The 25,570-nt window shown below is 31.9% G+C and overlaps 2 protein-coding genes and 1 long non-coding RNA gene across 4 annotated transcripts; all 3 read right to left on the bottom strand.

The window, feature by feature from the left end:
* Positions 1–3,105: 3,105 nt before the first annotated feature.
* LOC124932233 lies at positions 3,106–6,546 on the bottom strand. Of its 2 annotated transcripts, none has more exons than XR_007098734.1 (4): positions 5,522–6,546; positions 4,992–5,099; positions 3,650–4,904; positions 3,106–3,574 (listed from the first exon to the last, which is right to left on the bottom strand). It is a non-coding gene; the product is annotated as an uncharacterized LOC124932233 (long non-coding RNA). The 2 variants fall into 2 exon arrangements; XR_007098733.1 differs by having other exon boundaries at positions 3,676–4,904.
* Positions 6,547–10,083: 3,537 nt separating this feature from the next.
* LOC124928780 (mitochondrial substrate carrier family protein C-like) lies at positions 10,084–17,903 on the bottom strand. Its single transcript, XM_047469028.1, has 7 exons — positions 16,386–17,903; positions 15,124–15,541; positions 14,686–14,830; positions 12,661–12,776; positions 12,500–12,578; positions 11,445–11,678; positions 10,084–10,702 (listed from the first exon to the last, which is right to left on the bottom strand). Exons 1-7 carry the CDS (start codon positions 17,446–17,448, stop codon positions 10,367–10,369), a joined length of 2,391 nt encoding a protein of 796 aa, XP_047324984.1. The 5' UTR covers positions 17,449–17,903; the 3' UTR covers positions 10,084–10,366.
* A 1,208-nt stretch (positions 17,904–19,111) lies between these two features.
* LOC124932808 (protein IQ-DOMAIN 3-like) lies at positions 19,112–21,922 on the bottom strand. Its single transcript, XM_047473490.1, has 5 exons — positions 21,701–21,922; positions 21,468–21,563; positions 20,996–21,388; positions 20,428–20,919; positions 19,112–19,626 (listed from the first exon to the last, which is right to left on the bottom strand). The coding sequence occupies exons 2-5, from the start codon at positions 21,543–21,545 to the stop codon at positions 19,129–19,131; spliced, it is 1,461 nt and encodes a 486-aa protein (XP_047329446.1). The 5' UTR covers positions 21,546–21,563; positions 21,701–21,922; the 3' UTR covers positions 19,112–19,128.
* Between the last annotated feature and the right edge of the window lie 3,648 nt (positions 21,923–25,570).

The following is a 25,570-nucleotide window of genomic DNA, read 5'->3' as shown; positions in this document are numbered from 1 at the left end:
CATATTAATATAAAATTTAAATGGTAAAAGAGTTTAAAAAAAAGAAGAAAAAAGCAAATAGTTGGTATGAATTTAATTTAAACCAAAAACATAATAATAATAATAATAATAATAATAATAATTATTATTATTATTATTATATATAATGAATCGCAAAAAACTTTATTAAAATATTTAAAAATATGTAAATTAATGAAAGTACAAAAATTAATAACATATTAAAATTAAAATAAAAGATGTTTACTAGAAATAAAAAAATAATAATTTAAAAATATAGAATTAGATTATAAAAAATTTTAGACTCAACTCAGAATTTGAGTATTCATATTAAATTATTTTAAATAAATGATTACAAAATAAAGTTAACTTCTTTCAATTTTGTTAAGTTTCTCATTTGTATATCTAATGTTTGACACTAATTAAAAAAAAATCTTAGTTTTATTTGAGAAATGTAAATAGTTCTAGTTTTGATTTTTTATTGACAATATTTGTTTTTTTATTAAATAAAAGATCAATTTTTTTCTTAAAAAATAAGATAGGTGACCATTAAGCTCATAATGCAAAACACAAATTTCATACATTTGAAATGACTGAATTGTGTTTCTTGAATCCATTAAGAAATTTTCTAGGGTCTCAAAATAGTAACAAATTCTCAAATTTTAATACCTCATAGTTAAACAAATATGAAGTATCCAATTGGTAATTTGTGTTATCTTCACTAGACATCAATTCACATTTGACTAATTTTTCTAGGTAAATTCATAACTAAATGCCATATTAATAAATTTAAATTCATTAAGAATGAGTTATAACTAAGGAAGAAAAAAATGATTTATGATTTACTAATACTTTAAATGCTTACAATTTGATTCTCTAACTAACCTAATGGTTATAAAAATAGTAAGTGATGTTTTTAAAGATTTGAATCAAAATTCTATAATGAAAGTTTATAAATATAAAAAATTACTTTTTTCAACTTTGGTCATGATGATAAATAAGCTTTTGTCATTTAAAGAGTGGTAGCATCTTATTTTAAGATTTTAATGTATAAATTAATCCTTACATAGAGTTAGAAATATTTTTAAAAAATGTCATATAAATCTACTTCATCAATTTTCTTTTCTGATACTTCTAATTTGTTTTACAAAAATCCCATTAAATAAGCAGCATATTTGCTAATTAGCCTATTTTAATTAGTTGCAAAATGAGTTGTGTATGTGTCTAAATTTAATAGGAATTTGTTAACTAATAAAGCAACTAAACTTTTACTAATAATTTTGTAACATTTCTTTTTCTAGTTTTAAAATTGAGTTGCAAAATTTACTATTAATTTAGTTGAAATCTGCAGCTAAATATTAATACTGTACAAAACAATATTACTACAAGAAAATAAATAGGTAAATATGGGACTAATAGAACCAAGATGAGATAATTAATTGGCTGATTTGTTTCTAAGTTTAATACTTTTTAAGTTTTATTTTTCTTCTTTGTTTATAGTGTAGTTATACTCAAATGAAACACCCATAATACATTGATCTTTTTTTTAATTAATAATAATTTAGCCATTAATCTTTCTACCTATTTCTTTAGGTAGATCATTAAAAATTGGTAGGGGTGAATAATGTTCAGATTGTATTCCAAATTTGGTTAAATTCTTTTTATACGCGTCATTAGAACCGCACACATTTTCACATTTTAGGTAATTTTTTTAATAAAAATCCAAATGTGACTCTTGCGTTCTAGAGATAAAGAGCGAGAGACCGGGAAAGGAACACGTGTTTTCCGCATGCATGAGAATCATAGTTGAAAGAAGCGATCAAGAGTGTAACAAACATGTGTGATATATTAAATTAGTTGTCGCAAGCAAAGACTTTAGTCTCCACCGAAAATTGATCCAAAATTTGGGGTAACATTTTACAATTCACAACAAATAAAACCATTGTCTCTCGAGAATTTGTTGTTATTCACCTCAAACATTGAATTGTAGAAGTGAATGCCCGATCTTCAAAACCATCCTACTCTTTTTTTCAATTGAAGTGTTTATCTAATCCTTTAGATCATCTTCCAAGCCATATCACGAGTTTTGATTCGATATGGACTCTTCTAGAACTACTTTACCAAAAGGGAGACCGTCATTCAATGCCCGTTCATCAGTTGGATCTGGAGGGTTGCTGCCGCCATCTTGGGATTATGTGACCATAGAAACAAGAAATAAAGCTAGTCTCCCGAGAATTCAAGTTCATCAAAATTCAAATCGAGAATTTGTTCCGATAGGCGATTGCTATTCACCTCAAATTCTGAATTGCAGAAGCAAAGGCCCGATCTTCGAAACCATCAGGCTCATTGATCCAATGGAAGAGCGTTTATCTAACCCTCTAGATCATCTTCCAAGCCATATCGCAAGTTTTGATTCCAATATGGACTCTTCTAGACCTACTTTACCAAAAGAGGGACCGTCATCATTCAATGTCCGTTCATCAGTTGGATCTGGAGGGTTGCCGCCGCCATCTTGGGATTATGTGGCCATAGAAACAAGAAATAAAGCTAGTCTCCCGAGAATTCAAGTTCATCAAAATTCAAATCGAGAATTTGTTCCGATAGGCGATTGCTATTCACCTCAAATACTGAATTGCAGAAGCAAAGGCCCAATCTTCGAAACCATCAGGCTCATTGATCCAATGGAAGAGCGTTTATCTAACCCTCTAGATCATCTTCCAAGCCATATCGTAAGTTTTGATTCCAATATGGACTCTTCTAGACCTACTTTACCAAAAGAGGGACCGTCATCATTCAATGTCCGTTCATCAGTTGGATCTGGAAGGCTGCCGCCGCCATCTTGGGGTTCTGCGGCCATAAAAACCCTAAACATAGCAGGAGGCCGGATGAGTTCACAGGTTGGAACCATGAATTCCTATTCTCAGGTTTATAGCGGCCAAACAGAAGGCAGCCTTAAAAAACTATTACTCGAATCTGAAGAATTCAGCTTTGATTCAAGTCCATGGACTAACAACATGACAAGCTTCAAGGAACCTGGTAGAGGTAATAAAGAACTTCTAATACTTATCTTTTCTAGGTCATCTTATGTATGGATCTGAAACTTTACTGTTTGAATCCAATCTCATAACATGTATACTGTTTTGATAATTGTCTGGATTTGCATACATTTAGTTGCCTTTTTGAAATTGAAAGGAGCAACATGTGCCCGATAAGATCAAATTAGTTGGTCTAATCTAGGCAGATTTGGGAATACAATAAAACAAACAGAAAAGGGGGGAAATGAAACAGATCCCATAAAAAGAAATATCAGTTACACAACCTGTTCTTTATCTAATACAAGTCAACATGAATGCAGATGGATCATCATCAGCCACGGTTCATCATCATCCAATCTACAATCTGAATTCCCCACCACGAAATGAAGTCGGCGCAAGCTCTAGTGGGACAAGCTCGTTCCAATTTCCCGTAGCAACTCCAGATCATACAAGACAATTGGACACAGGTTACCAATTTAACATGTTCAATTGGACACGGGTTACAAGTCAGGAGAAAGATAGGCATGCCAGCTTGTCTGTTCCTGCAGAAAATGTGGTCTACAACAAGTCAGTACCCATTGTTTCTGCAGAACAGGTTACAGAAAGAATCTTCTTACAAAAGGAAGGGGATCGAGTTATGGACCTGAGCAAGACACCTACTCAAACCATACCCAGAAGACGCAGGCACAGGCCAAAGGTGATCATTGAAGGCAAACCCAAAATTACACCGAAAGCTGCCGAGGCATTACAGAACAGAAGTCCCCCCCTTGTAAAGAGAAAATATGTGCGCAAGAACAACCTGACGCTAACGGAAGGTGGTTCCACTTCCAAGGAGCAGCCGAGTGGAAAGAGAAAGTATGAGCGGAAGAATGAACTTAATCCTCCAAAAGCAAAGAAGTCGTTGAATTTTGACCTGGGAAAGGAGCAAAGCCTCGAAGATAATGGAGAACCAGGAAATAAAGCCTCACTCTATGCCATTGTGAGAAGCAAGAGAAATCGTGGTAACCATATTATTTCTGAGGATGTAATAGGCCTACAAAAGGAGAAGAAGATTGGCAAGCCTAAAGTAGACCTTGACCCAGAGACAGATAGAGCCTTGAAATTTCTAATGGGTAGAAAAGTAAGTGAAGGCAATGAGGCTGAAGATGAAAAGAGAGAAAAATGGTGGGAAGCAGAAAGGAAAGTATTCCAAGGACGGGTAGAGTGTTTCAATGCACGCATGCATCTTATCCAGGGTAATTTGTTCATTCATTCATTCTTCACACTACCTAAGGATGAATGAGTATTTGTTGTCCACAATTTTACCTTGATTAACTGTAATTTCCTTCCTTCACAGGAGATAGACGTTTCACCAAATGGAAAGGTTCTGTAGTGGACTCGGTCGTAGGAGTGTTTCTTACACAAAATGTGGCCGATCATTTATCAAGGTAAACGTGTTATTTAAAAAAAAAAAAAACTACTTATGATTAAAAATATATGAAAAATAATTATTTACCTTATTTATCAAATATAAAAATAAATACAACTTGTGCTTAAAAAAAGTAACATTATTTTATTCTAACCTCTGCAGCTCCGCATATATGTCGCTTGCTGCGAAATTCCCAATTCGCAAGGAGAGCCAAATCCAGACAGGGTTCCAAGGTGAACCAAGTGTAATATTAGGAGAACCTGACGAGCCAGCAGATTCAGATCATCCCAACTCTTGTTTTCAAGAGCATGATGAAGATCTGTCTTGGTTACAACCCAACTCCAAAACAGAAACAAATAGGAAATGCATTTCCTCAACTACTGTTTTACATGAAGATCAAACCGAAGCATTTGAGAAATGGTGGGACAAATCCAACTTTCAAAATTCTGTTGATCAGTATATGCCTACAAATGGGGGAGAAAAATTCACATCCACGGGTGCTTTCTTGGGAACAACTTTTTATCACAGTAATGAAATAAAGCCCACCATACCAGAAAAGGCAACAGAGGACTTCAACGTGTTTGAAATAGAAAAAACATATTTTCTGTCTCCGGACTGGTCCGCAGTTCACACCGGTGCACCTTCCAGCAAAGAACATTCTGCTGATGCCACAAGAAAAAGGAGAAAACAGAGATGCAGTGATGCATTAGACTCCATGGACTATGAAGCTCTAAGGAAAGCAACTAAAATGGAAATAGCAGAAACAATCAAAGACAGAGGATTACAAAACGTGTTGGCTACACGAATGAAGGTAATGCTCTTATCAATAATTTCTCATTTTACATCAAGTATTGTTGGCATGGATTTTGAAAGGAAGTTCAATAGTGAGATCAAACAAACATTGCAGGATTTTCTTGATCGACTCGTGAGCGAACATGGAGCAATAGACCTCGAATGGTTGAGAGACGCCCCTCAAGATAAAGCAAAGTAAGCCTATGCAAACATTCTAACACTCCATCGCATTCTAAAAGACCACGTACAACTTGCACATTAAATCCACCACATGATACATTTCTCATACCTTCTAATTTATTTTTGAGTATTATACAAATGCAGAGACTATCTTCTGAGTATTGAAGGATTAGGCTTGAAAAGCACAGAATGTGTGCGACTACTGACACTCCATCATATTGCTTTCCCGGTAAGATTCACTTTTCACAACAAATAGCTATTGCCACAATTGATCCTCTTGCAAATGTTACAACAAACTTTTGTTACACAGGTTGACATTAATGTTGCAAGGATAGCAGTAAGGCTTGGATGGGTTCCAATTCAACCCCTACCTGAATCACTTCAACTGCATCTCCTGGAAAAGTAAGTGAAACACCTCCAACTATTCATAAGTAACTAATTTGCCGCAGAAGAAACCTGACAGGATTACAAAACAGGTATCCAGTGTTGGACTCTATACAAAAATATTTATGGACAAGGTTGTGCAAGCTTGATCAGCCAACATTGTAAGCTCAAAACTCTCATAAACCCCGAATCTCAAAGAGTGAAATATCTAGTTTCATTATATTTGAAATAGACAGATTTTACATGATAAATTAAATTTGAAATACAGGTACGAACTACATTATCAGATGATTACGTTTGGGAAGGTATGAGTTTTCATGACATTCTATTTAAGTAATATAAGAAACAAGATATTCAAGTTATTTTTTCATGAATACACATCTTATTTATAAATTCTACCTTTGGTTCATTCCAGGTTTTCTGCACAAAAATAAAACCTAACTGTAATGCTTGCCCAATGAGAGGAGAATGCAGGCACTTTGCAAGTGCTTTTGCAAGGTATATCTTCAAAAGCAGTAGTATAAATATTAAATACACTTATACACATCTCACCTAGGTAACTAAGTAGCAAGAGTCTTGGACAAAGGGGCTTACCACATTGAAGACTAAGGTTTTTCTTTTTGTGGTGGGGTGGAGGGGGGCTCTAAAAGGTCTCAAGTTCGATTCACAATGAAAACACTTTGATTGAAGTGGGACGTTATGTTAGTGGGTTTTTGTGTTATCGTTCATGCTAATTTCAGACAACATATTAGTAACACAAAGAAATCTTACTTACTGAGTACAGATAATGATCTCCATTCTTTTGCAGTTCAAGGTTAGCACTACCAGGTCAAGAAGAAAGGAGGGTAGTTAAGTCAACTGTTGTAGAAATGAAGGAACTTCCTTCAACTTCTTACAAGCATTCCATTCAAAGTTCTGAACCTATTATTGAGGAGCCGGCATCCCCAGAGCCAGAGAGAAATGATGTCATGGAGAGTGACATGGAGGATGCCTTTTACCAAGATTCAGATGATATTCCAACTATCAAACTGAATCTTAAAGAGTTCACACAAAACCTGCACAGTTACATGCAAGGAAACGTGGGGTGTGATCTTTCCAAGGCCTTGGTTGCACTAACTCCAGATGTTGCTTCAATTCCAACTGCTAAATTGAAGAACGTGAGTCGATTAAAGACGGAGCACCAAGTGTAAGTGTACAGGCCTGTAACGTGTTTTTAAGACTTTAGTTTTCCTAAATGATTGAATCTCTCTTTCCTTGTGTAGGTACGAACTACCAGATTCACATCCTCTCTTAGAAAAGGTTACCTCTTCTTGTCATTCTTCTATTAAATTTCTTTAGCATTTATCTTCATTAGCCTGATATGTAACTCTCTCATTTACGCGTTGTACCACTTTACTCAGATGAAAAGACGAGAACAAGATGACCCGAGTCCATATCTTCTTGCTATATGGACACCTGGTAATCCATTTATTTTCTATTGTGTATTAAACTTAGTCCAAAAGTATGCAAGGGATTTTCCAGTTAACAATTTGGGAGATGAGAAAAACACTATAATTGTCTCTCTTTTTTTTATGTTGTTCCTACCCATCTTGGTGGAATCGATATCAGATGAAACTGCTAGCACTACTCAAGTACCGGAAAGAAACTGTGGATCTCAAAATACAAGCAGTTTGTGCAATCAAAGTACATGCTTATCCTGCAATAGTATAAGAAAAGCAAATGCGCAAATAGTACGAGGGACTCTTCTGGTGAGATCATGCAAGAGTAGTATAGGAAATTTCATTGTTTATAATGCAATAGTATAGGAAATTTTATTGTAGTGTGTTAAACGTAATCTCATCTGCCCCTTCCTGCTGCAGGTACCCTGTCGAACAGCAATGATGGGAAGTTTTCCACTCAATGGAACGTATTTCCAAGTTAATGAGGTTAACAACTATTTCTATATACTTCTTTTTACTAGTCTATATATGGCTATTTAAGGGTTTTCTTTCAGACTCAATTTTGATCTACTTGTAATCTGATTCATACATAGTCTGATAACAAATGATAATTGCAGGTGTTTGCTGATCACGAGTCCAGTTTTAATCCAATCAGTGTTCAAAGATCATTGTTATGGAACTTACCAAGGAAGACAGTTTACTTTGGTACCTCTGTATCATCTATATGCAGAGGTAATTCAGTCAGTCTTACAATAATTTTAAAGATGATTTAGAATCTAAATAGATGACTTACATTCTGTCTGATTATTGCTATTGAATAGGGATGTCAAGAGAAGAAATTCAGCAATGCTTCTGGAGAGGTGTGTAATTAATTAATGTTGATGTATCCAAAGAATGATACATAACCTTTCATTCAATTGATTGACAAATGGGTTTCATTAATATTTGGACAGGATACGTTTGCGTTCGAGGATTTGATGAGAAAACAAGAACACCTCGACCATTGATAGCTAGGCTACACTTCTCTAAAAGCGAATCAAAAAAAGAGAATGGTGAAAAAGTAAGGAAATCGGTGAAGAAGACAAAAAAAGAGAATGGTGAAAAAGTAAGGAAATCGGTGAAGAAGACAAAAAAAGAGAATGGTGAAAATGTAAGCAAACCGATAAAGAAGACAAAGGAAAAGTTAAGCAAGCCGGTGAAGACAAAGGATAAAAAAGTAGCGATGGAGCAACCCCAATAGATCATCAATTATTATTTAACCTCTAGCATAAGGCTATCATTAGAAGAAGATGGAGGGAGATTAGGGTATATTTGCTACTTGTGAAATTACAGTATGTTTTGGTTTTTGAATTAATTGATTATATGGATTTTGAGATTCAGTGAATGATTAAATCAAATCAAATCAAATCAAATCAAATATAGAGATAGAGATATTGATTGTGTCCGGGCCAAGAAAGTGAAGAGATTGACGACTATAGAAGAAAAGATCAAGAACAAAAACAAGAACAAGATTAATATAATGATTTGAATATGAAAGAAAGACAAAGAATTACAGGAGGAAGATTCTTAATACCTTTGCCACAATGTTCGTCCAAGGCAGGCCGCCATTGAAGGATCTCTTCAAGAAGAGAGAGAGACATAATAGAATCGTCCAAAGCTTATTAAATTAAAAAATATATATATTATTTATATATCAAGATTTTAAATATTTTAGACGGTTGATATGTTTTTAGGCTGACGTGGCATGATTATATAATCTGGATGAAGAGATCGGTGTTAGAGGATTGTTAATATAAAATAGATAAACTATATGAACACTTAAAATAAATTAAAATTATAATTCAAATAATTATATTATTAATTTTGTTAATATATATTATAATTATTATATATTTAATTTAATTCAATACTACTCATAAAATAAAATATTTTAAAAAACCAAATCCATCCCGCTCCAAGTCTAGTTTTTCTATGTGAATATTTAGTTCTAATTCTTATTTAACATTTTACTTCTATTTTTTTTTATTGGTATCATGTTATATTATTCTTAATAAACTGGTTGATAGTGTACATATTTAATATTATATATATATATATATATATATATATAGAATATACAAATAATAATAATAATTTATAAATTATATTTCTTTAAATATTAAGAATTTTAAATTTCATATTTACATGTGGTCCAAAATTTTATATAATTTTTTCATTTTGAAAACATTGATGAAGATTATATATGGCAATTGATTATAGAGAATGAACTTAAATTAAGGGGATCTCATAAACCTTGATCAAGACATCAAAAGTGTGAGTAACATTGATGATTTCATTTCTATTGAATTATTCACATTTTGATTGCATTTTAGTTTTGATTTAGAATGTAACTTTTATAGTAGTGTTTTGCTTCTTCATTTTCATGTGAAGCATGTAGCAAAAAAAAAAAAAAAAAAAAAAAACTATACAATTTATTGTAGTGTTTAATTTGTTAGAGCTGGCTTGGTTTATGTTATTTGGAAATAATCTTTTTTTTTTTTTTGTGAAAAATGACATGAGATTTTGAAACTTAATCAAAACATGTTAAATAATAAAAACAAATCTATAAATACAAGTTTTTATAGGAAAACGAAGATGAACAATATATGTTCCTAATTACTTGAAGTTTGTGAATGAATGATTGTTTTTTCCAACCTTCATCTTGGATCCTTAACAATTTGTAAAGGAATGTGCAGACCAAAGATGTATTAATTGTTTCTAAATAAATAAATAAATAAAAAGTGACTTGATATAATTTTATTTTTAATAATACCAATAAAATCAAACTAGATGGCAACTATGAATAATCAAAAAATAAAGTGGGATATGATTGCACATGTAAAGATGCAAGACAATAACATTGTTACAAGTTAAAACAAGACATAAAAGTATATGCAGAATGTCATCATTGGCCACCAATAAATCAATCCTCAGAAGTCAAAAACCTCTTTAGTGAACCAAAATAAACAAAACAAAACATTCTGCCACAAAATCTCAAGAAAACTTTCACTCATCATCATCAATGAGCCGCAATTGATAACAAAAACTAATTTCAAAGTACACCAAATTGGAACTGAAGCATGCATGCATAGCTAGCTAGCTAACCTTTGTGAAGCCTGTTGTTGTTCTTCATTCTTTTCCATAGCTTTCTTGGCAAGTTCATAACCAGCAAAGTTCATGGCACCCAATGGAGCAATCCAGAAGAATCTGGGAACAGCTCCTTTGAACAGTCCAAGAGGTCCCTCGCGCCGTAAAATGGAGATAGCCACCATCTGCATTGAGATCGACCTTCCTCCTGGAGCTGTCATCATCCGGGTCTTCATCACATCGAATGGGGTTGTAACAACTGCAGCAAGCCCACCAGAAATTGCACCTACAGCTATTGTCTCCCATGGCTCCAGTTCCCGACCCAAAAGATGTTGGACACCCTGAACAAACATGCCAGTTTTAAATCAAGAACATCGATCCATCATAGTGTTATCATGTTTAAGTTGGCCTAATTTAGTGTATTATTATTGTATAACTGTATTGGTCATTCTTTAGATGGGGGAGATTGTGTAATTTTAATATAAAGGGCTGTTATAATTTAGAAAACAATAACAAAATCATGTCAAATCATTATCCGAAAAATCTACATTTGTTATGTTTATAAATAATAGCAGTGATATAAAGTATAATATGATCATGAAAATTCTGTAAACCAAATGAAACAAAAAGACATGACCTATAATTTGGATCATGAAGTAGAAACTTATATGAAAACCAAAAATCACACTATAATATGAATCACGAAAAACAATAATTTGATCAAGATCTACAAAAAAAAAAAGGAACAAACAGGCTCTTTAGTTATTGTTATGTACTAATATAAAGGAAGAGTTTAGATTTTACAAATTCAGTTTGGCTTGATGGTTTTATAAGCGTTGTTTGATTATTAAAAGTCACATTCACGACAACTACTATTTAATACAATTTTTATCATTTAGACCATGACAATCATTTAAAAATAAATGATAAAAAACCTATACAATAAGTTGCAGAATTCAAAATACTATATGTCCCTTGATGAAAACATTGATTGATTATGATGGTGGTTATAAGTAGCAAATTGTTTATGCAAGTGCATACCAGTTTACAAATTTACAAATTCTAAGGTGGAAAGTTGTGTACCTTTTTAGATTCAGCATAAAGACCCATTCCTGCAACGTAAAATGGAACTTCGCGGAAAAGAGTGGCGCCAGTCCCCCGAAAGAAACCCTTTAGACCGTCTTGATTCCAAGTACCCACAATTGCCTCTCCAACATTTTCAAACAATCCCGCCTGCAACCTTTGCTTTAGTACTTCATTAGGTATCCTCACCGCCGTTCCCAACAAAGTGCTGCAGAAGGAGGCTATAGATTGCACCTAAGGCCATTGTAAACAGATTCATTTTAAAGCCTAGGTTCTGTAACCATGAAAAACATAATGCTGAAAGTCAAACTGTGTATTTCGGAAAATAATTCATTCACCAGTAACGTACACATGTCACAAAAATCAAAATATGAAGGGATTTAAGTTCTCCATATTTTAGTGACCTCCAGTTTTCTTTTATATTCATGATCTCCATCATTCCCTCCCGCTCAAATTGGAGAAAAGATGTTAATCATGTCCAACTGCCGCACAGATTTTTTATTTTGTATTTGGGTAGGGTCTTTATAAATATATTTGCAGGTTTTTCTCGGGTACAAACATGTCTGGAAATAACATATTCCTCAAGATTTTTCAATAAAGTGGCAGTTGATTTTGATATATTTCATTCATTCGTGGAATATAAGATTGGAAATAATGTGAATATTGACTTGATTATCGCAACATATCCGTACACAGAATCTATATGGTTCGAGTTGGGTCTTTCAAGAGGTTAGGGTTTAAGAACCTAGCTGGAATGATCTTAGCATCAGTGTTTCCGACATCACTCTACCATATAAACACTGTAAAACTCTTTTGTATTTTTTGTCTGCCAAAGCTTAAATCATTCAACAATTGTCGTATCCACATAAGCACACATGTTAGTTGTCTTTTCCGTGCACTTATACTTTGTAAGTTCCGTTTGGTTGTCTTTCATTTATTAATATACAAGGCAATGGCTATCCACAAAAAAGAAAAAAGATCTCTAGAAAGAATAGAAACAAAAATAGGATAGGACAAAAGGAGAGAATATGATATGATAAAGCAAAAGCCAGTACCTGTAATCCGGGGAGTGTAGGAGCTATATTTACTAATACAAGCTTGCTTGCTTCAAAAATCCCAGTTCGCAAGCCATGGCTGCAAATAAAGAAAGCACAGGTAAGACATGAAAACATTTTATGCCAATTTTGGAGCAAAAGAAAACCGTTTTAAAATCAACCTTGAGAATTGTCCAAGAATTGCTGGCACTGAACCTCTGTATAATCCCCGGATGCCAATTTGAGGCAGCTTTGAAATGATCTCAGGAAAAGTAAGGGTTGATGCTTGCACTCTAGTCTGATAAATGAAGTAGCAGTTATGGAAGAAACTAGTTAGAAAAAACAGTAAAAAGATTAATGAAAAAGCAAATTATTCTTTCTTTCCGTATGCTCAGACCCAATAATCAATAGATTCCTTATTTCTGTTCATAAAAGTCATTGTTTTATTTAATTTTTCATTTACTAAATATATGTTTTGTACAAGAGGGAGAGGTAGCGAAAAAAGCTTTTACTTGAATAAGAGGTTATTTATGTGGTCAAGAAGCTCCTCGAACCGACAATCAGTTTGTTATCATTAGTAATTCTCGTGACCCTTGATGAGCAGAATGTGCTACGTATTGAGTGGGAAAGAAATACGTACAGTGAAGGCAAACTGATCCGGTCAAAAGACCTGAGTTTCATCAAAGGCAAAGAAAGATACTAAGTTTGGTAAATTGAAACTTGACAAGGAGGAGTGGATGTTACATAGTAGTGTTAATTGTGATAAATAAAAGTGAAAGGAACTAAACTTCAAAGTGGTCTTGATGGCTAAGGGAATTCATGTTGAGGTCAACATTAGCAAGTAATAGGTAAGAGAATCTTGATGTGGAGGAATGAGTGTTTGGTGGTGTCCTGATTCTTGGGACAAGATGATGAGATGCTCTAATGAGGGGCAACTTGAAATTTGAATTTTGGATGATCTTTTGAATGGTTCAAGAGGATTGATGATTCTGGATTGTATGTGTTGGACGAAGTTTGAAAGGTCTTCCGACTCTCATATGCTAATGGGGAGGCGAGGGTTGGAACAATGATTTATTTGAATCCCTACCTACCTTTTTTTTTTTTTGACCTTGTTTTTGTGCTTTAATGTACTGAAATATATATGACTTGCAATGGTTTGTTTTTATTACAAGTTGTTTTTGGTTTAAAACAAAATTAATTAACATATGTGATGAATCCAAGTAGAAGATGTTAGGTTTCACTTCCTTTTTAAAAAACTACAATAAATTAAGCAAAAAGGTTGTTGAGAATAACATAAGTTTTTTTTTTCTTTTTGTATATGTTGATTCAGTTGATGCCTATTCGTCAACCTAAAGAAAAAAAGAAGTAATAATTATATGTCCTTTTGAAGAATTTGAGAAAGAGGAGAGATTGAAGAATACTTTTCTCATATATTTTGAGAGGGTAACCACCTATCAAAATACATGTAAGAGTAAAGAAGCAACATTATAAGAGTGCAACAAGTTAACTTGTGGTACTTGCTAATAGTTGAACTTGTGGGACTTTCCTAGCTTGAATTTTCCACACCTTTAAAATACTAGAGGATATTAATATTATTCTACTACTAATATGACAAGAAAATTACTTGTAACTATCAATGACAAGATAGATTTCTTTTATAAATTAAAGTATCTACTAATCCCAATTCAAGAATGATAGTATAGTTAATTAAGATTGAGAAAACAAAGCATAATTAATAACATTATAAGGTGATGATAATTCATCACTTTTTAGCATTAATTTGATTCTATTAATTCGTTAAATGTTCTTTACAAAGTATAATCAAAAGAGAAAAATCAAGAAGTTAAACACTAGCTCAAAAAATGTGATTACCAATGTATGTAATCACATTACCAATGTATGAAAATCCTCAGTATTTTAACAGTCAAGGCTTTGTTCATATTAAGGTAATTTATCAACTAAAAATAGGAATTACAACTGCAGCTATCTACCCCTCTGTGGAGAAATAATCACCCATAAATTATTTTGCAAATATATATTATTCTTTTGGATGGAATAGGAATCTTAGCATAGACCTTAGTCCATCATATCATACAGACTCTGACAAGTTAAAGAAATTTCATTTATATATAGCTGATAAAATCCAAGAAAATAAATCTATCTAATGTTGAATTCAGATCATTCAAGAATTAAGCGGCAGAATATACCTTCATTGTATCAACAGGGTACAGCAAAGAGCAAGATAGTGCACATGAAAGGCCCCCTGCCAATGCAGATTTCAGAACACTGCTAGCTGGTATATCTACTGGAGGTGGAACTGCAACAACTGTAGCAGCTTCAAACCAGATACTCCTACAAGTTTTACTCAAATAAAATCATGTCAACAACTACAACATAGTACCTTGAATATATTTCTCATTTAGCTGTCTACGACATAAGGTAGAAATTGCTCCCATCGTCTCATTCTGAAAGATACATGTATCATTTATTTGTAATTTTCGATAATTTTTTTCCTTTTATTGTACATGTATACCCTAGTACACTACACATTTACTTTTCCAATAAAAAATGGAGTATGTTTTCATTAAAAAAATCACGACATGGATCTAGTTAGGATTGTAAAATCTTATACAACAAAGTCTCACCTAGGATCTTCTTGCAGTCTATCAAAGGGAAGAAGCACCATGAAATTTCGAAAATGTCCATAAGAAATAGATTCTTCTGTGTCTGCATTAAGAAATCTCATCATTGCAATGGCATTGTCCTCATTTGCAGGGAGTCCTGCATTTTTAAGTGATTCCAAGATTTCGCTCTTCTTTAGCGTCCCGGACTTGCTCAGGCAAAGAGAAGTATAAGCTCGAAGAATGGTTGATTCCTTTTGTTCCATCAAGCTTAAAAATTGCTTCCATCCAAAGGATCTAGAAAACAAGTGATTTCTAGTACGTTGCAAAAACTCACGAGCATATCTTCGGGGAAGTTTCCGTTTTGTCATAACCACCTCAAGATCTTCCAAAGTAACTTGACCATCGTCATCTCTGTCCAATTCCTCAAAAAACCTCCTTCCTGAAATGGAAGATAAATTTCAGAAGATTCATTTGGTTGAAGGATGTGCTCAAATTGGAAACAAAAAGAAATAGACATATATATATGTGTGTTGGCTCTAACTTAACTTCCAACTTTTTAAGGCACCCAAAGTAACAAATATAGCATATACAAATATAAGGGCCCCAAAATAACAAATATAGCATACGACATTTATTGTGAAACAAATAACAATGGGTCAAATGGAGTTCTCTCCAAATAATCCGTTATAGTATGAATCAGAAAGACATATTGTACCAAATAGGGGGTTTTAAGACTCAAATTGATTTCTCTTTGAACTTCAAGGCTATTTGGGTACTATATGAATTTTAGATCTGAATTTAGATATCTTAGAGATCAAATTTTGGTCTTTTGGCCTTTCTTTTGTGGAAAACATGTACAGGACAAAAAATATATTTGGAGGAATGCATATTTTTTCTTTAAACCTACTTGGTTTGAACAATCTATAACTTTTTTTTTTGAAACTTACTTGGTCTGAACAATCTATAACTTTTTAGTCTCATTTGGAAGAAATTGAACTAAATTTAGGTCGTGATTTAAATCTCTTGTTAAACATGATGTCTCAATACATATTGTTGGCAAAAAAAAGAAATAGTTCAGCTGCCATGTATTCTCATGAAGTTTTCATTTTGTCAAGAATAGCTATAGACTATCAGTTGTAATGTAATGCAGTATTTAGATAGACAAACTTATGTGAAAGTGGTTCAAAGGAGTGCACAACAGGGCATTAACATAAAAACTAGGATAGCAAAAACTTCAGCATAAGACTTTAGGAGTACACATGTAAAATTATTTAGAGGCATACCTTCAGCTTCAGTGTACCTAAAGAAGTCTTGGACTGAGAAGAGCTTCTTCTTGTCAGGATAGTCTTTTGTAGATCGCCCTAGTTGAGGTACAAGCTCAATTAGTTCTGTCAGAGACACGGTGGATAATGTGGATCTCAACCTCTCCACATTTGATAATGGAATACTAAGTAATCCATTTGCCAACTTTGATGGAGAACTTCCTGCACTATCTTCTTTTTCACCAGCAACAATGTTACTAGTGTCCTCTTCTTTGGCAGAATCAATTCCAATTATGCTAGAAGGAAGGCCTCCCACTCTCGCAAATCTCAAATTTCCTAACAACCCAATAATCTCTGTCCTTTTTTCTTCCAAAGTACAGGATACATCCCTCAAATGGTTATTCCTACGATGGACTCCCAAATCAAGCTTCTGGAAATTTTGTATCAACTGATCACAAATAAATCCAAAGAGCTTATCAATTGGCATTTTCTTAACATCGTCTTGTTTCAAATTTGTGTCCTGACACCTCGAACTCCACTTTGCTTCACGTGAAATCTGTGGCTTGGATGCATTTGCACATACATACAAATAATCATTATTCCCGGCACCATTTTTACGAACATGCTTTTTGCCAAGCTTAAATGGATTTGAAAAGGAATGAAGAAAACCATTAGGAAACAAAGACCATGTAACAGGAAATTGAAGACAATTCAAGCATGTATCATTCTCATTGCTATCCTCCTCCTCTTCCAATCCTTTGCCTGATTTCCCAATCTTACTTCCACAATTATGAGGAAAAATTCCCAACAACGCCTTGACTGGAGCTTTTCTCCTCAATCCTTTGTTCTTCTTCTCACCATGAAAAAAACAATAACAACTCTTCTTCTTAACAGAACAAATCTGACTCTTGTTGCTATCTCTAACCCCACACTGAATACTATTATAAGCCGGTTTCGAAACTGCCCAACTATACTCCAAATCTTTCACAGCCTTCCTTAAACCAGCTTCAAACGGAAGAAACACATCCCTAACAGCTTGAATGGAATTTAAAAATGATTCAGCAGGGTCATTTGCATTCACCATTACAAAATCCTTAACCAGATAAATAAGCCTATCAACAATTCAGTCCTCGACAAAGCTTCGCATTCCAGTAGATAGAAAAATAAAGAAAACCCACCTCCCAAAATTCAGCTTTATCTCAAAGTTCTCAATAATAACACCAAAAAAGGCTTCTTTAGACAGATAAAACAAGATCAGATATGAACCCAGAATACGATCCTACTATATAAAGAATCAAAACCCAACATCGAGCCTCCAAAACGTATTTAAGATCTGAAATAGATAAATGTGTGAGTGAATTGGAGTAATAGCTATCTATTCCGCACCTATATATGCAGAAGCGATGGAGGTCGTCGTCGGAGGGTTAGTAGAACCAGAAAGAAGAGAAAATATGGGCATAATTTCACGGTGGTCTGAGACAAATATGAGGCTCCCAATGGATAATGAATGGCAAAGCGAGTGAAAGAAGAACCAAATGGAAAGATGGAGAAGAAGACGGCTCCTTGTTTCTGCTCCCCGTTTATTACCTTTTTTTTTTCATTTCTTTTTTTTTTTCTCTTATTTTTTAATCATAATTTTTATTTTTATCATTTTTAACTCCATACGTTGTATTATTGTGTATCACATTCACTCCATCCACATTTATTTATTTATTGTAATCTATTTTAGTTAGAAATAAACATTTTTTTCAAATTTTTGACAAATATCATAAACAAGAGGTCAAATATCATCAAGAAGATGTTTATCATCCACTTGATTTGTTTGAAAAGACTTGTAGTTATGATTTAAGAAAAATTGAATGAAAAATATTATAAATATATATATAATTAAAATCTATTTTAAAATATTATTTCATTTAAATCACTTAAATAATAAAATAAAAATAATAATTTATAAGATATTTTTCTGTTTTAATTTTTAAATTCATATTCAGTTTTCAAAAGTCAACTTCATTTTTTAAAATAAATCTAAATACATTTTCTTTTAAATAATAATTTATTTTTATGATATTATTAACAATTTTGTATATATAATAAAAACATTAAAAAAAATGTAGAATAATTTATGAGAAAAGGATTAAGGTGAGAATTTGAAAAAATAAACGTGAAAAAGAACGAAGTTGATTATCTTAAACAATAAATATATATATATATATATATATATATATATATATATATATATATATATAATTCTTCTCTATTCACACTTTTTTCTTTTTTTAACCATTAAAATGTGTTATGTCATTCTCTTTATTCTCAACCTCAATTTTCTTCTCATTCTCATATTTTTCATTTTAACTTTTTGGAGTTTAATTCGTTTTTCTTCTATTAAGTTCATATTTTTAAAAATGATTATGAACCCATAGTGAAGTTACTTTTAATTTAAGGAGCTTAATAAAAATTGAATCAATTTTTGTCACTTAACCTAATTTTAAAAATAATTAATTTCTATCAAAATAGATAAGCTAAATTGACAAATTTCTTAAAAACATAGAAATTTCATGTTCAGTTTCTACATTGAACAGTTATAAAAATGAATAATGCTAGTCAATTTAGCTAAATAATAATAATAATAATAATAATAATAGTTGAATACTTTATTTGTATTAATTAACTCCATTTGAAACAGAGAATAATGGTTGGACAGTGTCAAGAAATATAGAGTTGAAGAAGAAAAGAAAAGGAAGATTAAACATTTAATTTCTTATTGAACCATAATGACATTTTTTGTAGGAATACTCTTTGTGCTTGAAAAGCTAGAATGCCTTGTATGTGAGGATGTCGAAAACGACAATGACTTATTTGCTCGTCTATTTTTTTCTGGTGTTGCATTGCCCAAAGGGCTTGGAGCCGCATTCCTAGCCCTCACGGATTTTGGTGATGAATTGTTCGAGTGAGTTCGATTGGTAGGAGATGTTCCTTCATTATCGGACGTATTTTCTGTTCTTTTGACACCATTTAGAGGCTTTGAACGGGGAGAGGAATTACACGAATGGCGTCGAAGATGGCTATTTTGACCATTGTTTGCATGCCTGCCTGAGCTATGAACTGAAGAATGGTCATCGTCTTTTTCGCACACGCCTTGAGTTTGGCATGGTAGGCCTATCACCCATTTATCCAACCAATTCCATTCCCATTCGGGTGTTTTTGAATCTTGGGTCGTCGGGGTTTCTTTCTTTGACGGTTGATTTCTCCATGTTTGCTGAAAAAAAATTAAAAAATAGAAAATAGATTAAAAAGGCCCGATTAACTCACTAATAGAGAACAAAAACTCATGTATTTATATCTGACCATCTAAAAGAAAATGATTAATATTTTTAAACTTAGTAAAAATTGTTTGGAGCATATTTGTTTTTTTTATGATGTGTTAAGTATATATACCAAACAAAGAAAAATGTACAATGTACACATTATATCTTTGTCACTTTTGAGAAAGTCAACATTAATAAACACTTTAATTTTTTATTTTTTTTTATCTTGTTCTTATCTAGATCTATAAACATAAATAGAATAATGATAAATGTGAAGAATTTTTGTAAGGAATTATGTGTCATTTCAATAAAAATTAAAAAAAAAAATGTTTCCTTATTAGATTTTCAACCAATCATAGATTGAAACACCAATTCCTACCAAAGTTTCTTATAAAACTTATCATATTTATCATTACTCATTATAAATTACTAATATATTTGTTAAATTATGAAGATAAAAAGAAATAAATAATGGTAAGGCAGGTTTAAAACTAGATAGAGGTTTTAATTTGTATTGAATTTGAAGTTTGGCCTATTCTGAGAATGTTTGTCCTAGGTCCTAGCCCATGGGCTTACTGGGGTTGCCCTAGATGGTTGCCCTAGATATCTCATTTAGGGCACCACCCACACAGCCTCCCATAAAAACAAAATTATATATATCTTTTTCATCAATCAATTTTTTTTATCTTAATTTAGATTGATAAGAACATAAATGATAAATAAAATGGGTCAAATAAAAAGAGAAGAAATACCTGGTGAGAGTATGAATATGCCAAGGCCCTCTCTCTTTTGATAGCAGCCTCTTGTTTGCTCATCATCATTGCATCCATCTGTTCTTTAGATTGGGGGCTACCGATCCAATCTTGATCATTTAGTTCCCTTTCTCTAATCTTAATAACACGAGCCTGATCATGCAATTTGCTTTGCATCTTCTGTTTCTTCAAAGATTGAGGACTACCCATATCTTCATTAACATGATCATGTAATTTGCTCACCATCTTTGGCACACTCTGTTCTTTTGAAGAACATGATTTAGGGCTACTACTATTACTTTCAGGCGATTCTTTCTTGAGAGCCAAATTCTCCTCAGTCATCTGAATCCTCCTGGCCTGAACCTGAGACTGCACATGGGCTAATGTTTGCATGCATTTCAATGTGGTCATGGCTTGACGTTTCACACTTTTGCTTCCAACCATTGTTTTCAATCTCAAAATCCCTTTCAATCTCTTTGATTCCATCCTAGCCTGTATAAATAAAAACCCATTAATAATCAATGAATTGAATGAATGGATACTCATATTAGTTAATAATATTATTTACTTTGTATCCTCTGTATGCACTTTGAATCTTAACCGCAGCCATTTTTGGTTCATCCTTGGGAGGTTCGACAGCAGCCATTTCTGGTTCATCATTAACCATGGGCTTCATGTTTGGGAAACCAGCGACGGATGTGAGTCGAACTATCTCGGCTGCTGCTTGGGCAGCGGCTACAGCTGCTTCGGCAGCTGCCGCGGTCGCAAGAGCCACTGAATATACATGTTTGTTTTGCTCATTTTGAGCTTGTGTTAGCTTAATAATATCTGATATGGTTGGACTGGTTGGCTCGACCAACACCGAAACAACTGCTTCCTCTGTTGAGGGCTTTGGTTCGGAAATTGTACTATTTTTGCTTGTCTCCCGACTAAGCAATTTGCTTTTTGTCCTTAGCTTTCTCTGTTCGATTGTTATCATAATTTTGTATTATAAAATTGAAAAATATAAAAAGAGAGGGATGGAGGGAGGGAGGGAGGACCTTTTCTTTCTTCTCCTTTGATTGATTAGGGCTAAGAGCCTTCTTGACTGCAGAAAACCAACTCCCTTTTCTTCCCATTTTGCAAATTTAAATCATCTGATCAAAACCAACATAAATGAAACACAACCCAGATGAATTTGTTACATGTTTTTTTGAAAAGTTTGGAACTTTTCATTCTTACAATTAGAAATACTTTCAATAAAGATAAGAAAAGGGAGAAATTGAATGTATACCCAATTTCAGAGGAAGTATGGTTTGATCCAATGTTGGCTGGCTCCTCCTCTTCTCTTCTTTCTCTCTTGTAAATTAAGAAAGAATAAACAAAACTTCTCCTTCTTAGTTATTTGACCTAATTAAGATTTGAGGAAGGGAAGATAGATTGATAGAGAGAAAGAGAGAGAGGGGGGGAGAAAGATGAAATCTTGAAGAATGGAGAAAAGAGAATGGTGGCAAGATCCTTGGCTGACCCAAAATAATAGATGGAGCCCGGATTATCAGACTCTCTTTCTCTATATATGGTTACAGATATATTTTTCAACGGCTAGAACTTGAAGAAGAAGACATGCAAGGAAACTAGACATCCACCAAGTTAAATTAATTATTTTTTTAGTCAAAATAAAATAAAATAAAATGTATAGTTCATTTTTATTTAAACAAAATTTATTTTATTTATTGTTACTTATTAGTTGTTTTTTTATTTCCTTATTGACATGCTGGTTTGGTTTAAGAGAAAGAAATTATTAGTAGAAAGAATTTAAGTGAAGAAATGAGCCAGGAAATCATGTGTAAGAATCTTTAATTAAAAAAATAAAAAATTCTCTTAACAAAATTCTTAGTGGAAAGGATTTTGCTCATTAACTTTTAAAAAGAGTGGACAATTATAGTAAATTCAAGACTTAATAAGAAGTCATTGTTTTTTATTTAACCAATAAGTTATAATAAAATCATATAATAATTTTGTATGTAGATTAACAAATATATATATATATATATATATATATATATATAATTTATTAGGTTAAATAAATAATTATTTTTTTTAAAAAAATTTATAGTCTAACAAATCACAATCTAATAAATTTACCTTTTAAATGGTTTATTTTAGAAATATTATATTAGATTTGTAAGGTAGCTCAAGTGGTTAGGGTGATCTAAGATTAAAAATCACGAGTTCGATTCTCATTTAAAACACCTTAAATGAAAGTAGAAGATATGAACTAATGGTTAAATGAAAGTAGAAGATATGAACTCATGGTTGTAAATAGTTAGAGTTTGATTAGTTCGGTATATTTTAATTTTTTATCTATACTTTATATTTAACCGAAGTTTTGATATAAAAAAATTTATACATTATATTACCATGATTTTAGTGTACCTTAATTTCAGTACGATATCAATATTATATATCTTATACCTAAAAAATATATTAATTTAAAAAAAACAAACAAATTAGTATAGTTATTAATAAACGTTACACAAAACTAAAAATTAAATATATTTATCATAAAATAATATATATATTTTTAAATTCAACATTTTAAAAATCAAGTCAAAGTATAAAATTAAATTTAGTTACAAAAATTAGAATTTAATAAACATAAGTATAGTTTTTAAGTTAGACTAAAGTGAAAGACGAAAAAAATATTTAGAACGTTTTCAATCGCATTTGCATTTACAAAATATAAAATATTTTAATAAATTGATAATACAGTTGAAGTTAAATAATAATAAATATTACTTAGTTTAGACTTAATTACTAAAAAATTCTCATTCTTTTCAATTTTTTCAGTTTCCTTAAACAATTCAAGTTCATCATGAGTGTTCGCATCAACCACTGTTTCACCTCCCAAAGAGGTAAGATCTTTCCATAAATAATTTTTTTTTATTTTTAGCCAATCATTCATGCACACTAATATCTTCACCATTTTAGGAATCAAACTACTCTTAAAACGATTCATTGTCCTTCTCAAGGATGCAAAAAACGGGATTAATCCGCGATTAATCGGAAATCGAAAAAAAACGTTTCGTTTTTCTAAAAATCGGTCAACGGTCAACCCGATTAAATTGGGTTTGACCCGATAGTTTAAGGGCTTATTTCAAAATAATCCCTTACTTGAAAGGGCTTATTTCAAATCATCAATCTCTTGAAAACTCACTCTTTAGGTTACTCTACCATTTCACCGCAGCGTCTGCGACTCGTCGACTGAGAGGAATCCACTAACCGTCACCTTCATTCTCTCGACTCAACCATTTCTCCGCCTCGCCGCCACCATCTTATCCGACTAATCTAATCGGACAGATTCATCTCCGCCGCATCAATTTCCACTTGCAACCGAGATCAATCGCAGGTGAGGGATCTGCTTCAAAGGCATCAACTGGTAAACCTGAATCGCAGGTGAGAAGAATTTGTATCGGAACCAGAAGACATTGATGAAAATAATGATGCTGAGTGTAGATGGGATGAAGATTGATGTGTTTGTGAATGTGTTTTAGACTTTTTAGACTTTAGTTTATAACTTTATATGCTTTTGGACGATAATTTTAGTATCCAACGTGACTCTGTATGAATTTGGGTGTGTTTTTATGAATGAAATTTACTAATTTAGTATTATTCTTAAAAAATAATGAGTTTAGGCTAAAAACGATTAATTCGATTAATTTCGATTAATCCCGATTAATCCAATTAATAATTAATCCGTGTGTCGATTAATGTCCGATTACCGATTACTGCAATCTTGGTCCTTCTACTCATTAACAACCCCTTAAGGATAGAAAATTTAGTTAATATTTTTTCAATCTCATATGCAAAATAGAAATGACATATATTTAATAATATCTACGATCTCAATCTGTATTTACTTGAATGATGCTACAAATCTCCATCAAAGTGGTTATTTTTTTATAATTGAATAAAAGCGAGGAGCTTTAGCTTTACTGAGTTTACGAAGTTCAGGAGCGACAGCAAAAGCAATAAAAAACCCAATATAGAATATTATTTCCAGTGCCATAGGATATGATTGATTAGCTAATGTTTCAAAATTTAATACAGTATAATTATATTTTAAATTTATTTCTTTTATTATATATAAATATTAAGAGATAGGATAAAGAGCGAGAAAAATGTAAAAAAAAAACCGTAGGGAATGATATGCCATTCATGGAGTGAATTGAAAAGTTATAGAAGAGATAATTTTAATTTATAAATATTATTTCGACATATCCCGATATGAAAAAAATATGAAAATTTAATATATTTATCGTATCAATAATTTCGGTATTAGTACCATACCTTAACTTTTTTCGGTATACCTTAAAAAATGATATTTTCGATATATTATGAATAACGGTACGATATTTTTGATATACCGATAATATTGGTAATTTTTTCCACCCACCCTTAATTGTAAGGTGTCACTAGTTTCTTATATTGAAAAAACATTATTAAGTTTTTTGAGTTTTTTATTTATTAAATTATTATAATATTTATTTTATATTTTATAAAAATAAATAAAATATTTAATATTTAAATTAATAAATTGAGGGACTTAATAATTAAATTAAATATAATATGATTGATGAGTTTTTGATGAAAAAAACATGATTATATAGACTAATACAATTCAGCATTATTGACAATTATCTCAAATTTAAAATAAAAATCTTTTCAGCCAAGTAAAGTCAATGTATTCTCAATTTTTTTTTGAAGTTTTATATTTTTTTATAAATAATACTGATAAATAGTTCAATAGATTATATATATATATATATATATATATATATATATATATATATATATATATATATATATATATATATATATATTAAAAAAAAGTATGTATATTAAAAATAAAAATAAAAATCGTTTAAACACAAAGATAAAAAAAATAAAATGAAAAGAAAAGAAAAAAACGGTACTCAAAGTTATCGAGCTTCTAAATCCTTAAGAATGACAATTAACTTACCGATAGACTCTATTGTTTTTTTTGAACGAATCTCAAAAAACGTAATAATAAAAAATATTATAAATAATACGCATTAGATGATTACGATAATTTCTCTTTAACTAGATAGTCCACCAACAATAATTAGAAAGTAATCCAAAT

This window comes from Impatiens glandulifera, chromosome 3, assembly GCF_907164915.1.
Source record: "Impatiens glandulifera chromosome 3, dImpGla2.1, whole genome shotgun sequence".
Classification (NCBI taxonomy): Eukaryota; Viridiplantae; Streptophyta; class Magnoliopsida; order Ericales; family Balsaminaceae; genus Impatiens; species Impatiens glandulifera.
Note: the sequence above shows the minus strand (reverse complement) of the source record. Positions and strands in the feature narration are given on the sequence as shown.